The sequence below is a fragment of the Aedes albopictus genome, chromosome 2 (genome assembly GCF_035046485.1).
Source record: "Aedes albopictus strain Foshan chromosome 2, AalbF5, whole genome shotgun sequence".
NCBI lineage: Eukaryota > Metazoa > Arthropoda > Insecta > Diptera > Culicidae > Aedes > Aedes albopictus.
In genome coordinates, this window is record NC_085137.1 from 92,104,527 (window position 1) to 92,120,703 (window position 16,177).

Sequence of the window (16,177 nt, forward strand, 5' to 3'; positions counted from 1 at the left end):
TGGAAGGCCCAGAGCAGAGGCTTATAACGGATTCACTATGAGATTAAAATAATTTGACGCAAATTTGATATGAGAATAGATCTGGGCAATTATTTCAACCGCCCTTGATAATCATTTAAAACAGTCATGGAATAAGTAAGTTGCTATTTTCACAATATCATTGATTTTTTCCATTCTCGTACACCAAGGTGTACCAATATGTTCACTCAAAAAAAACGAATTTTCGATAGGAGGCTCGGATGGCCAAGTCACATATTCCAATCAACTCAGTTCGACGAATTTAGATGATGTCTGTATGTGTGTATGTATGTATGTCTGTGCGCAAAAAAGTTCATTCACTTTTAAGGCACTTCCCATTGGCCACTTTTCGAATTATAGCTTGAATCGAACCAGAATTTTACCGCGTTGTTTGCTATTAAAAATGGTTCGGATCGGTCAAGGCGTTCTGGGGTCATGGCCATTCCAGTGATCCGGACCAGCACCGAACCAAGCCCCATCATGCGACACATCAAACTGCGGCGATTTTTGTTACCTTCAACATGGTTGACGAATTTTGTGCAGAAATCAACACTGGAGACCAGATGTTCACGATGTCGACCCAAAATTAAAGGTAGCAGCCGAACATCCAAGATGGCGGCTCCAAATTCAAGATGACGCTAGAGATGGCGGCTGTTTAACCCTTATGTGGCCGACAGGGTACCCGGGTACCCATCGCCCATTTAAAAAGCACGGTGTAGAAAAAAGCAAAAAGTTTGTCGGACACATAACGGTTAATAGAGTTTTTGGCTCAAAACCATGCAATATGGGTATCTTTGATATGAGAAATATTTCCGGGGCTCAAAAATGGAGACCACAATATCCACGATGACAGTCTAAAATCCAAGATGGCGGCTCCAAATTCAACATGGCGACTGTTTAATGGAAATGTGGGTTCTCAAATCAAGCAATATGGGTATATTTAGCATGAGGAAGATGTCAGGAGTTCAAAATTGGCGATCAGAATATCCTAGATGTCGATCGAAAATCCAAGATGGTGGCTCAACATTCAAGATGGCGGCTGTTTATTGGAGTTTAGGCTCTAAAACCATTCAATATGGGTATATTTGGTATTAGGAAGATTTCTGGATTCCAAAAACTACGATTAAAATATCAAAGATGGTGACCAAAATATCCAATATGGCGTCTCAAAATTTAAGATGGCGGCTGTTTAATGGAGATGTAGGCTCTAAAACCATTCAATATGGGCATATCTGTTATGGGGAAGAATTCTGGAGTCCAAAAATAGCGACCAGAATTTCAAAGATGTCGGTCTTCAATCCAAAATGGCGCATCAAAATTCAAGATTGCGGCTTTTTTTTTCAAGAGTTTAAGGATCAAATATCAAGAGCTAGTAAAACAATATGATTTCTGGTGCCATGAAATGGATATCTGTTAAACGTATGGAAGCGCGGTATTAATCAACATGCCACTTGAGTTTTGTTGAAATGGGTTTTCAAGAGAATGCCATCACCGCTAGGTGGATTAATTAGAGTTTTTTATTATCATTTGAGTAATCGAAATGTGCCCATAATGAGTATATCAAAAACTATCCTGTTGATCTTTAGAATGGCTGAAAGAAAGTACTTTTACCAACTTCCACGTGATTTCTTTCTCGCTTCAATTAAGCACAAAACAATCGAGAATGCATCTCAATGGCGCAGTTTACGGTCCATGGCACTCTTCAACTGTAATCGAAATCCAATAAGCAATGAGGTGCACTGATGCAGCTTTCAAAACGATTTCTGTTTTCCACCTGCCGCTGCACTACCCTCCACCGATCATACACACTCGCGTCCTGACATGCAGCAGAACGAATATAAGAAAAACCTTCCTTTTGAACAACACACACAGAAGCGCACCTCCACCGACCGGGTTCTTTCTCCCGCCCGATACCGACGATGATGCTATAACCGATTGGCGATGAACGCCAATTTTATGGTGGGTGCAACTCAGGAGTGATATACGAGTGCATCTACCATTATTTTCTCTCCCTTCATCTTCACTGCACATCAAGTGGAACTGAGAGAAAGGTTTTCCCCGGTTATCGCCCGGCACCCACAATCCGGATTCTTCAAAAGATTTCTCCTGGCTGGTTGGTATTGTGTGTTTGAATGAAGGGATGGGGCTAGCCTGGCGGAAGGACGGAATGAAAACTTCAGTTTCCAGCAGCAGCAAAAGCAAAATGTTTGATGGCAAATGCAGCTATCCTACCCAATCTCTTTCAAATAATCGTAAATTTATAAATTTTCTCTATAAAAATGAAATCTTGAGAAGGAAACACAAAAATTTATGGCCCGAAGTGGAAAGACGGAAGATTGTTCTCCAGCGCGCATCGGAGGAACCCGGTCGGTGGCACCGCGCCGAGCTCACGTTCTTTGGAATCACATTTTTTGATTGCTCACTACTTCTTCAATGGCGAATCGATTCGTACTCAACACAAGTAGGTAGCAGGCAGGCACACACAAGTATGCTATCAACATCCTGGGACCATAGTGGAAAAAGGCTAGAAACTCCACCCAGGATTTGTGATGCAATAATTTCTTTCCTTATGATTTTACTGGGAATGGTCCATTCTGCAATGTGAGTAAATACCTTTGGGAGCAGAGAATGCGGCAACTTATTTCCTAAGAATACTCAAGAAGTAAAGAAGAATTACTCTAGAATTTTTTTTGGTGATTCGTCTGGGAATCCCTCCAGAAAAACGTCTGGGCATTCTTCTAAGAATTCATAAAGGAATTCCTCTTGGAGCTTCTTTAGGAATTCCTCTTGGATTTCTTATGTATTTTTCCTAGGATTTCTTAAGGATTTCTCCTGGAAATTCCTTAGAAATGCCATTTAGAATTCCTCTATGGAATTCCTCAAAAAATTCCCCTAGAAATTTCTCATGAAATTTGTTTAGAAATTCGTTTACGATGTCCTCTAGGAATCCCGTCAGGAATTCCTCTATAGTACATTAGGGAATTCCTCTGGAAATTCTTGGATGATTTTTCTGGGAACTCCTCAAGAAATTTCTCTGGAAATTGCTCTAGGAATTGCTCATTAGGCCATACCTGCATCCCCATATTTACTTGCATCCCTAAGCAAGCGAGCGAGAACAGGTTCGTTTCCTTCCAAGAAACCGGTGTCATACATCTTACCAAGGTATCTACACCACTTACCATCAGCTCAGTATACGAAAAGATATCAAAAAGAGACCGATGGTTTCGAAACGGAAGAAAACCTGCTGCAGTCGCGAAGACAGTGAAGAATGAATGAACCATCGCGTAGGGCTAGACTCGGTCATAGATTTTCTCCTTTGAAGGTGATGCCGCGAGAAACAGGAGAGATAGTGAGAGTGCTGAGGAGGAATCGACATCGAGCCGAACAGCAATTGCATCGAAACTGTACCGAAGTTTTGATGCTATAAAAATATTTTAAGAAGATTTATTCCATTATTATTGCATTGCAAATTGCATCGGGCATCGACGAGAGATTTATGCTTTGGAGTTTGCGTACAGGACGAATGGTAGGAATGGGCGCAGGGAAACCGGGATGATCGAGAACGAAAGAGAGTGCTGTTAATAAATTTTTATGACGGTTACTGATTTGTTTTGAAGCATGTTATTGCGAAGAGGGCCTTGGTATGCCGGGTTGTTTTGGAATTGATGGAAATGGGACTGCATAGGAAATGTAAGAATGGTACACTCAGCGAAGTAAACTACCGAAATTCATCAAAATACCTCATGAAATTTAGCCATAACTGTAAAGTATGGATGCCATAAGAATACCTAATGAAAATTGAACATGCTTATCATGACCTAATTACATAAGATAAACTTATGAAAAAAGCGGAAAAATCACAAAATGATGCAGACTGGAATCGATCTATGAACGTTGAGATCACTGAGCTTGTGCCCAACCCACTCGGCTATCGACGCTGGAGAATATCGTGTTGCTAAATGTGTATAAAAGCCAAACTGTGAGTCGATTTTGCGTCATAGACCGGCCTTATGAAAATCGTTCTAGCCGTTATGAATTGTTTAAAGGCCATTTCATAAGTTAGACCTTATGATAATCTTAGGTTTATTTGCCTGAGTGTAGCAATGGATAGCAACATTTACAAGAAAAACCCGATTTAATCCACCTATGGTGAACAGAACCCTTCTTACACTTATTAAAACTATTGTTGTATTATTTGTATTTAACATATTTATTTTGTGTGATGGACCAAAAGTTCTAGAAAATATTGTGGATATGGCATCTAGTGGATTGGTTTCCAAAATAGCATCATGGACCATGGACTAAACTACCAGAAATGCCAGACACCTCCTAGAATCTTGTATGCAATGTTTAAAAAAAAAGCTCACATATTCTGGAATATTGTATCTTTTGTTAACTGCCAAAAAATCTTGAATCAATTAAGAATAGGGTAAGAAAATCAGCGAGCTACACTTTGTCTAATATCTTTTAATCAGTCGATTAAATTAGCTCCGAAGCACTTGGTATTCAGGTCATGGTGTAAAAAGGACAACAATGATATATCTACTAAGTTAATCAGTTTTGGCATTAGCTAGTTATTTTGGCTGTCCGGTTCTTGCATTTTTCCCACAATATATAAATTCAAAGCTTTCATTTAACATATTGTTAGTTTTCATAAAATTCCTGTGTATTTGTAATTTGTTATTTCAGGCGAAACATGTCTAAAGGTCCAATCTGCAGAAGAGAGGCTCTCTTTGGTTTCCCTCTCTTCCGTTAATAACTCAGCTATTTATTTGAATTAAGATTGTCTCCTTGCATTGAACGATGGTCAAAACAATCGTGTTTTGATTTGTACTGCAAAAACAGTTAAAAAGTGTACCATTATATTGCAATAACTGAAAGAGAAAGTGAACAAAGAGAGCCTCTCAAATGCAGATAGGACCTATTGAAATGTTTGGCCTGATTTATAACTTTGTTGAAAACAATTATCTGCTAGTATACACTTTGTATGAGGACAGCATTATTTATTAAAAAATAATTTCCCATAGACTGGTCAAAAACTAATGCAAGATAACAAGTGAATATAATAATAAAAACCCGATTTAATCCACCTATGGTGAACAGAACCCTTCTTACACTCATTAAAAATATTGTTGTATTATGCGTATTAAGCAAATTTATTTTGTGTGATTGACCAAAAGTTTTAGAAAATATTGTTGATTTGACATCTAGTGAATTGGTTCCCAAAATAGCATCAGACCATGGACTTACCAGAAATGCCAGACACCTCCTAGAATCTTATATGGAATGTTAAAAAAATAGCTTTCATATTATGAAATATTGTATCTTTTGTTAACTGCCAAATAATCTTGAATCGATTAACAAATGGATAAGAAAATCAGCGAGATGCACTTTGTCTAATATCTCTTAATCAGTCGAATAAATTGGCTCCGAAGTACTTGGTATTCATGGTTATGGTGTAAAAAGGACAAAAATGATATATCTACTAAGTTAATCAGTTTTGGCATTAACTAGTTATTTTGGCTGTCCGGTTCTTGCATTTTTTCCACAATATATAAATTCAAAGCTATCATTTATCATATTGTTAGTTTTCATAAAATGCATGTGTATTTGCAATTTGATAATTAAAATTTTGTTGAAAACAATAACCTGCTAGTATACACTTTGTATGATATCAGCATAATTTATTGAAAAATAATTTCCCATAGACTGGTGAAAAACTAATGCAAGATAACAAGTGAATACAATAATAAAAACCCGATTTAATGAAATACTCTTCGTAAGATATCTCAGTAATCAAATGTCGATTCGAAATAAAATTTCAGGGCCTTATACAAGGATAAGCTGTAGCTTTCATTTGGTGCTTAGAGAACCTAAACCGGTTGACAGATGGCTGAGATATTTATTATGGTACCCTTGGTCCAAAATCTCTCAAAAAGTTAACCTGTATTACTCCCAAGTACTCTTTGAAAGATATCTCGATAATGAAATGTCCAATTGTAATGAAATTGTATAGGGTTCTACTAGAATGTTGTAGCTTTCATTTGGTGCCAGGATAACCGAAATCGGTTGACAGACGGCTAAGATATTTATTATTATACAATTGGTCAAAAATCTCAAAAAGTTTAGTTGTATAAATCCTAAGTACTCTTCGAAAGATATCTCTGTAACCAAATGTCCAATCGAAATAAAATTTCTGGGTGATCTACTAGGATGCTGTAGCTTTCATTTGGTGCCAAGAGAATTTAAATCGATTGACAAACGGTCGAAATATTTATTATGATACACTTGGTCAAAAATCTTAAAAAGTTTAGAAATATGACTCAAAAGTACTCTTCGAGAGATATCTCGGTAACCAAACGTCCAATCGAAAAAAAATCAATAGCGTTCTACTAGGATGTAGTAGCTTTCATTTGCTTCCAAGAGAACTCAAATCGGTTGAGAGACGGCTGAGAAACGTGCGCGACTTTTTTTTGTAACGCACATACACACACGCACACACATACACACATACACACACACATACAGACATTTGCTCAGTTCGTCGAGCTGAGTTCATTGGTATATGAGACTCGGCCCTCCGGGCCTCGGATCGAAAGTCGGTTTTTCGAGCGATATTTATACCCTTCTTATGGGTGTAAGAAGGGTAAAAAGAATTTATTTTAATACTCTTCGTAAAATATCTCAGTAATCAAATGTCGATTCGAAATAAAATTTCAGGGCCTTATACAAGGATATTGTAGCTTTCATTTGGTGCTTATAGAACCCAAATCGGTTGAAAGACGGCTGAGATATTTATTATGGTACCCTTGGTCAAAAATCTCTCAAAAAGTTAACCTGTATTTCTCCCAAGTACTCTTTGAAAGATATCTCGGTAACCAAATGTCCAATCCTAATGAAATTGTATAGGGTTCTACTAGAATGTTGTAGCTTTGATTTGGTGCCAGGAGAACCGAAATCGGTTGACAGACGGCTAAGATATTTATTATGATACACTTGGTCAAAAATCTCAAAAGGTTTAGTTTGGATTTACAAAGTACTCTTCGAAAGATATATCTGTAACCAAATGTCCTATCGAAATAAAATTTCTAGGCGATCTACTAGGATGCTGTAGCTTTCATTTGGTGCCAAGAGAACCCAAATCGATTAACAAACGGCCGAAATATTTATTATGATACAATTGATCAAAAATCTTAAAAAGTTTAGAAATATGACTTAAAAGTACTCTTCGAGAGATATCTCGGTAACCAAATGTCCAATCGAAAAAAAATTCAATAGCGTTCTACTAGGATGTAGTAGCTTTCATTTGCTTCCAAGAGAACTCAAATCGGTTGACAGATGGCTGAGAAACGTGCGTGACTTTTTTTGTAACGCACATACACACACACACACACACACATACACACATACACACACACACACATACAGACATTTGCTCAGTTCGTCGAGCTGAGTTCATTGGTACATGAGACTCGGCCCTCCGCGCCTCGGATCGAAAGTCGGTTTTTCGAGCGATATTTATACCCTTCTTATGGGTGTAAGAAGGGTAAAAAGAATTTATTGAAATACTCTTCGTAAGATATCTCAGTAATCAAATGTCGAATCGAAATAAAATTTCAGGGCCTTATACAAGGATAATGTAGCTTTCATTTGGTGCTTAGAGAACCCAAATCAGATGACAGATGGCTGAGATATTTATTATGGTACCCTTGGTCAAAAATCTCTCAAAAAGTTAACCTGTATTACTACCAAGTAATCTTTGAAAGATATCTCGGTAACCAAATGTCCAATCCTAATGAAACTGTATAGGGTTCTACTAGAATGTTGTAGCTTTCATTTGGTGTCAAGATAACCAAAATCGGTTGACAGACGGCTAAGATATTTATTATGATACACTTGGTCAAAAAACTCAAGAAGTTTAGTTGTATAAATCCTAAGTACTTTTCGAAAGATATCTCTGTAACCAAATGTCCAATCCAAATAAAATTTCTGGGCGACCTACTAGGATGCTGTAGCTTTTATTCTGTGCCAAAAGAACTCAAATCGATTGACAAACGGCCGAAATATTTATTATGATACACTTGGTCAAAAATCTTAAAAAGTTTAGATGTATGACTCAAAAGTACTCTTCGAGAGATATCTCGGTAACCAAATGTCCAATCGAAAAAAAATTCAATAGCGTTCTACTAGGATGTAGTAGCTTTCATTTGCTTCCAAGAGAACTCAAATCGGTTGACAGATGGCTGAGAAACGTGCGTGACTTTTTTTGTAACGCACATACACACACACACACATACACACATACACACACACACATACAGACATTTGCTCAGTTCGTCGAGCTGAGTTCATTGGTACATGAGACTCGGCCCTCCGGGCCTCGGATCGAAAGTCGGTTTTTCGAGCGATATTTATACCCTTCTTATGGGTGTAAGAAGGGTAAAAAGAATTTATTGAAATACTCTTCGTAAGATATCTCAGTAATCAAATGTCGAATCGAAATAAAATTTCAGGGCCTTATACAAGGATAATGTAGCTTTCATTTGGTGCTTAGAGAACCCAAATCAGATGACAGATGGCTGAGATATTTATTATGGTACCCTTGGTCAAAAATCTCTCAAAAAGTTAACCTGTATTACTACCAAGTAATCTTTGAAAGATATCTCGGTAACCAAATGTCCAATCCTAATGAAACTGTATAGGGTTCTACTAGAATTTTGTAGCTTTCATTTGGTGTCAAGATAACCAAAATCGGTTGACAGACGGCTAAGATATTTATTATGATACACTTGGTCAAAAAACTCAAGAAGTTTAGTTGTATAAATCCTAAGTACTTTTCGAAAGATATCTCTGTAACCAAATGTCCAATCGAAATAAAATTTCTGGGCGACCTACTAGGATGCTGTAGCTTTTATTCTGTGCCAAAAGAACTCAAATCGATTGACAAACGGCCGAAATATTTATTATGATACACTTGGTCAAAAATCTTAAAAAGTTTAGATGTATGACTCAAAAGTACTCTTCGAGAGATATCTCGGTAACCAAATGTCCAATCGAAAAAAAAATCAATAGCGTTCTACTAGGATGTAGCTTTCATTTGCTTCCAAGAGAACTCAAATCGGTTGACAGATGGCTGAGAAACGTGCGTGACTTTTTTTTGTAACGCACATACACACACACACACATACACACATACACACACACACACATACAGACATTTGCTCAGTTCGTCGAGCTGAGTTCATTGGTACATGAGACTCGGCCCTCCGGGCCTCGGATCGAAAGTCGGTTTTTCGAGCGATGTCGATTCCTAAATTCTCGCTTCACGGGAAATGAGGAATTGACCCGGAAACCCCGGAACATTCGGAGAAAGAACGGAGTAAGAAAAACTACACAACTTGCGTGTTTGGTGTTCAACAAATTCTAACCTTTTTATTTTGTCTTTTTCTCTACAAAGAATCATGGTTGGTCAATTTGAGAAAGTAGGATTATTTTCTTCGAGAATTATAGTTGGCCAATTTTACAATGTTGACTTATTTTCTCTACCGTGTGGCGTAGTAACTTACATTTTCTCCCCCTCGTTTTTAGACCGACGTCATACTAACATACCAACTACTCAATCTAAACCTTCAATAACTGCCAACTTCGTTACAGGTCGACGCAGTGTAGTATTCTGGGTCCGCACATCTGCATAGCGCACAAGACCATCGTCCCCGGTATACACTTTCACAACTCGTCCCAAAGGCCAATCTCCTCGAGGAACTTTCGGATCGGCCATTTTCACCACATCCCCAACCTTCATGTTTTCCTTCGCTACCTTCCACTTGACGCGAGACTGTAGGGTGGAAAGATATTCCCGAATCCAGCGACTCCAGAATCGATCCACAAGCAACTGAGCATAACGCCACTGTTTTCTTAAGAACTCATCACCGTCACAAAAAATCCCAGGAGCTGCATTGGCAGACTGATGTACCCCAAGAAGAAGATCATTTGGAGTGATGCTCCTTGGGTCATCGGGATCGCATGAAACGTAGGACAGAGGACGATTATTAACTAAATGTTCTACCTCCACAAGTAAGGTTTGCAATGTTTCTTCTTTAGGACTTTTTTCTTTGAGCACAGCATTCAAAGCCACTTTAACGCTTCTCACAACTCGCTCCCACGCTCCTCCGTAGTGTGGACTAGCTGGTGGAATAAATTTCCAGTCGATAGAATAAGCTGATAAACAGTCTGCAATTTTCTCCAAATCTAAATCCGCCAAACTTTTCTTCAACTCGACCGCTGCACCTCGTAGGTTGGTACCGTTGTCGCTGATGATCATCCTTGGTTTCGGTCGCCTCGATATAAATCTCCTTACAGCCATAATTGTGGAATCCGTAGTGAGACTCCCCGCTACTTCGATGTGCACTGCCCGGGAATTGAGGCACGTAAAAATCACTCCATATCGCTTTTCGTGATGCCGGTTAACCGTGACCGTGAGTGGTCCAAAATAATCCATACCGGTATATGTGAACACTGGCAATCCGGGCTCAAGGCGAAATTTAGGCAAATCTCCCATTTTTTGTTCTTTCGGGTGTGCCCTATGCACTCGACATACCTGGCAGTTGTGAATGACAGTTTTAACAGTTGCTCTCATTTTCGAAAAATAGTACTTTTCTTTTATCTGGTTTAGTACTAAGTCCAGCCCAAAATGGTTCGCTCGCTTATGATAGTCTTCAATCAGCAATTTAACGAATCGGTGATGTCTGTCAAGAATGATAGGATGCTTGGCATTATCATCGAGACATTCTGCATTCCGCAATCGCCCACCAACTTGCATAATACCATCCGAAACGTATGGATCCAGTTGAGTGAGGAGTTTGTCTTGAACCGGTTTATTTGCTCGAAGCATTTTCAACTCATCTCCAAAGGCATGTTGCTGAACAGAATGGATCCATAACGTTGTAGCGTAGCTCACCTCCTTTGCCGTCAATGGTCCTCCTAGCCGGTCATGCTGTTTTGAAGAATTTCTTACAAACCGTATCATCCAAGCAGTAGAACGGATAAGCCGGCTCAGGTTCGAAAACCGTTCTGGGTCGGGCAGCCCCTTCGAGAGATCATAATTTCCGCCTCCATCAGTGTCTTCAATTGTCGTAGCCAGAAACCCGTCGGTTGGTGAGACATTGTAGCATTTCAATTCTATTGGCCAATCATCCTCGCTTTGGGCAAGAAAGTTAGGTCCTGCCACCCATACACGAAGCTTATCGGTTGATATGGATCCGTCACGAGTTGCGAAATCGGACGGGTTCGACGAAGAAGGAATGTATCTCCAATTTGTGCTGCTGGTTTTCGATAGAATCTCGCTCACCCGAGCAGCGACGAACGGTATTAAACGTTTCTTGGAATTCAACCAGCATAACACTGTCGTAGAGTCCGTCCAAAAATGTAGGGATGCTTCCGGTAGTCGATACTCCTTGATAACGGTCTCACAAAGTCGAGTACCGAGGACTGCCGCAGTCAACTCCAACTTAGGCGTGGTTGATGTGGTTTCCTTGAGAGGTGTCACGCGTGCTTTTGAAGCTAGGAATGAGCAGCAATACTTGTCATGATATTTCACCCTCAAATAAACTACAGCCGCATAAGCCAAGTGGCTAGAGTCACAAAAGGTGTGAATTTCAATTGAAACGACTTTCTCAGCATGCATCAGTAAGCAACGAGGAATTTTGACAGTACTTACTTTTTCCAGGTCACTAAGCCATTCATGCCACTTAGCAATGAAATCGGTTCTTAACTCTTCGTCCCAAGAAACCTTGGCTGCCCAGATATGGCGTATCAAGATACGAATTTTGATGCTGATCGGATTCACAAACCCCAACGGGTCATAAAGAGACATGGCCACCTTCAGTATGTCCCTTTTTGTTGGTCTTTGCGTCCTGGCCATTATTGATTCGGAGATATGCTGAAACTCGGGAACAAATTCAAATTCGTCAGTTGCAGCATTCCATCGAATTCCAAGTACACGATGAACTGGTGCTCCATCAACGTTCACCGTTGTAACCGCCCCCACTCGATCATTCGGGAGTGTTGACAGCAGCTCCTCGGAGTTGCTGATGAATCCCCGAAGATGGAAACCTCCTGCTTGCTGAATACGGATGACCTCGTTACATACCTGGCTTGCTTGTTCAACATTTTCGAATGATTGATAATAATCATCGACGTAATGTTGTTCGATGACATCAGATGCTGCTTCTGGATGTTCGTGCTTATGCTGCTCGGCATTGTGATTCTTAACGAATTGTGCCAGGAATGGCGAACAGTTTGCTCCGAAAATCATGACGTTCATTCGGTAAACTTGTGGGCGATCCGAAGGGCTTTCACGATATAGGAAGCACTGGGACCAAGTATCTTCCTCTCTCACCATCACTTGGTGAAACATTTCGGTCACATCAGCACCAACTGCCACTGGGTATCTTCGAAAACGACCAAGAATGCCAAAAATCGTTACCCCACTTGGTGGTCCAGAAAGCAAGTAATCATTCAAACACTTTCCGTTGCTTTTAGCTGCTGAATTGAACACCATGCGTATTTTTCCTGGCTTGTGGACATTGAGGACCGGAAAATGAGGCAAGAACCAGAGCTTACCGTTACTCCAATCCACCTGGCGCCACGGTACCTTGACGACATAACCCTTTTCGTGGTAGGATTCAACGATGTTCCTGTACTGTTCCGTTAGCCCCTGTCGTTGCAACCGCTTTTCGACGCAATCAAGATTACGCATCGCAGTGTGCAGACTACGCTCCATTACGATGTCATCAGAAATATATGGCAACCCAATCTCATAACGTTCACCCACTTTATTAACCGTGCTCTTAGCGATATCCAAAGCACGTACATCATCAACACTTCTTTGATTGTTCGCATTACTGACACACACGCCGAAATTGTCCAGTGACATACTACTTCTCACAAGTTCATTCAGTTCGGCCAATTGATCATCCACACATACATTTACTACATCTTCTTCGGATCCACAAAGCCTGAATCCCAAACCAACAACTGGCCCGTGTACCACCCACCCCAAACGAGTTTTACTGATTATCGGCGACTGCCCGTCTGGCGCGTAGTGCTCTCTAGGTACGATGAGTTTACCGTTGTTCTGGCCAATCAAAATAGTCGGTTGGCTTCCGCTGATCGATCGTGGGTCGATTGATGACAAATACGGATACTTCTGCAGAAGTTTTTCGGTGTCCCACTGTTGGTATGGGATGTTGAGACCGTCCAATGTGTGCACGCAATCCAGCTCATATTCAGGCCAACCCGGAATGTCAGCACTGATATTTAGTTGAACGATTTCAGAATCCTCTTCTTCTCTGCGTATATTACCGGTCCAAGTAAAGGATACAGGGCTCTTGCAACCGGTCACTCCTATGGCGGCTGCCACATCGGCTTCAATCAGAGTCAAGCTACTGCCGTCGTCTATGAACGCAGTGGTTGACAACGTACCTTTGGGGCCGCTCACTCGAACGGGGACGTATTTCAGAATAGCCGATCGCGTTTGATCCTCAACGACTGCTCCCAAAGGGTTGGACGGTTCCATGCGATGCAACATTTTATGATGACGTCTGTTGCATTCATTCAATCCGCACACCGCACTGCTGGTGCATTTCGTGTTGTGCTTCGTCAGGCACAGAAAGCACAAGCTGAACTTCCTTGCTGCATCCCATCGTCGATTAAGGTCCATTTTCGTGAAGACAGGGCACTTTTCAATTTGATGCTCAGCGGTTCTGCAAACGAGACAAACTTTTACGTTGTGACTGGTGATTGTTTTGACATAATCCTGTGGTGGGTACCGCTGTCCAATATGAGCATTTTTCACGACAGCGATTTGTCTGCGCACCCATACAGAAAAGCCATCCAAGTTGTCAAGTTGTATATGATGATCCTGTTGGAACGAACCCCACTGTATACGCAAGTAATCCGGCAGCTTTTGTAGCAGCTTTTCCAGCACAGCTTCAACGTCGTGGACTTTGGCATCAAAGGAGCCCATGATAACGGTTACGTTTTCCACCAAGTTGCTGAATTCAAGGAAGCTCTTCGGATCGTGTACGAATTTGAAATTTGCCACTTTGTCCATAACCTTCTGCAGAATCACTTTGCTGTCTCCATAGTTTCTTTCCAGGACGTCCAAGGTTCGACGAACATCGTTGGTTAGTAGTAACATTTCCACGCTTTCCTTGGCTGGACCTTCCAGACACTTGCGCAGCCTCATCATGTTTTCGGCATCACTGAATTCCCCATCCTCGGTAGAACGCCGGAACACCGTTATGAAACTTGGCCATTCCTCTGGATTTCCTGCAAACCGTGGCAATTCAAACCCCAGTATCTGCCTAGCCAGCAGTTTCTCCAGGCGGCTTGACGGAGGAGTTTCATAAACGGAAGGTTGTACGTGTCGTTGAAGCAATGGGATCTTTTTATGAACTGATAATTGAACAGGTGTATCTTCTTGGCCGCACTGTATGTTTTTGTCCATCCATTCGTTAACCTTCTGAAACTGCCTTTTCGTCGAACTTTCCAGACTACATAGGGACTCTGCTTCGGACTGATGGTCCTGTTCTACCAGCTTCGCTTGTAGTATTTTGTTTTCGATTTCTTTTAGTTTGAGGTTATGTTCAACTTCCATTTTCGATCTCTCCAGCTCCAGAATTTTTTTCGTCAACTCCAATTCCTTTTCTGCTTCTTCGACGGCCGTACTCGATGTGGACTGGATACTATGCATTGAGACCGATTTCGACGCACTGGAAGCACGCTTAGCTCCCAGCTCTGAAGTCGACTGGTTTCCACGGGCTGCATCATCCATTTCCATTTTCAGAGAGGGCCCCAGTTTCGCTATGAGTTGATACAAATCTTGTTTCGAAACTTGGGCTGCATCTCCGTTTAGCACTTCCGCGATGTTTGGCACTTCTTCTTCGGACAGAAGGTCCAGTCTTCGATGGAAATCTTCCAGTTCGTTCTTCGTACGGAAGCCAGCAAAATTGATCACATTTGCACGATATCTATTCAACTGGCCCTCAACACCAAACAGCAAAACATTCAGTTTCTGTACCACTTCTTTGGTTGCAAACTTGAAGCGGATGGGATGCACGTAAGCACCGAGAGTTTTTTTCACATGACTATCCGCCATTTTGCTTTGAGCGTTCCACTGTTTCAGTTTTTTATTCGGGTTTTTACCCTTTCCACGCACTGATTTATTTATTTTCTCGTATCGAAGGACCACTAATGTCGATTCCTAAATTCTCGCTTCACGGGAAATGAGGAATTGACCCGGAAACCCCGGAACATTCGGAGAAAGAACGGAGTAAGAAAAACTACACAACTTGCGTGTTTGGTGTTCAACAAATTCTAACCTTTTTATTTTGTCTTTTTCTCTACAAAGAATCATGGTTGGTCAATTTGAGAAAGTAGGATTATTTTCTTCGAGAATTATAGTTGGCCAATTTTACAATGTTGACTTATTTTCTCTACCGTGTGGCGTAGTAACTTACAAGCGATATTTATACCCTTCTTATGGGTGTAAGAAGGGTAAAACCCGATTTAATGAAATACTCTTCGTAAGATATCTCAGTAATCAAATGTCGATTCGAAATAAAATTTCAGGGCCTTATACAAGGATAAGCTGTAGCTTTCATTTGGTGCTTAGAGAACCTAAACCGGTTGACAGATGGCTGAGATATTTATTATGGTACCCTTGGTCCAAAATCTCTCAAAAAGTTAACCTGTATTACTCCCAAGTACTCTTTGAAAGATATCTCGATAATCAAATGTCCAATTGTAATGAAATTGTATAGGGTTCTACTAGAATGTTGTAGCTTTCATTTGGTGCCAGGATAACCGAAATCGGTTTACAGACGGCTAAGATATTTATTATTATACAATTGGTCAAAAATCTCAAAAAGTTTAGTTGTATAAATCCTAAGTACTCTTCGAAAGATATCTCTGTAACCAAATGTCCAATCGAAATAAAATTTCTGGGTGATCTACTAGGATGCTGTAGCTTTCATTTGGTGCCAAGAGAATTTAAATCGATTGACAAACGGTCTAAATATTTATTATGATACACTTGGTCAAAAATATTAAAAAGTTTAGAAATATGACTCATAAGTACTCTTCGAGAGATATCTCG

At 40.4% G+C, this 16,177-nt stretch overlaps 1 protein-coding gene across 1 annotated transcript; it reads right to left on the reverse strand.

The window, feature by feature from the left end:
• Positions 1-9,634: 9,634 nt before the first annotated feature.
• LOC115255174 (uncharacterized) lies at positions 9,635-15,178 on the reverse strand. The gene is made up of 2 exons (XM_062847691.1): positions 11,735-15,178; positions 9,635-9,853 (listed from the first exon to the last, which is right to left on the reverse strand). The coding sequence occupies exons 1-2, from the start codon at positions 15,176-15,178 to the stop codon at positions 9,635-9,637; spliced, it is 3,663 nt and encodes a 1,220-aa protein (XP_062703675.1).
• Positions 15,179-16,177: the final 999 nt, after the last annotated feature.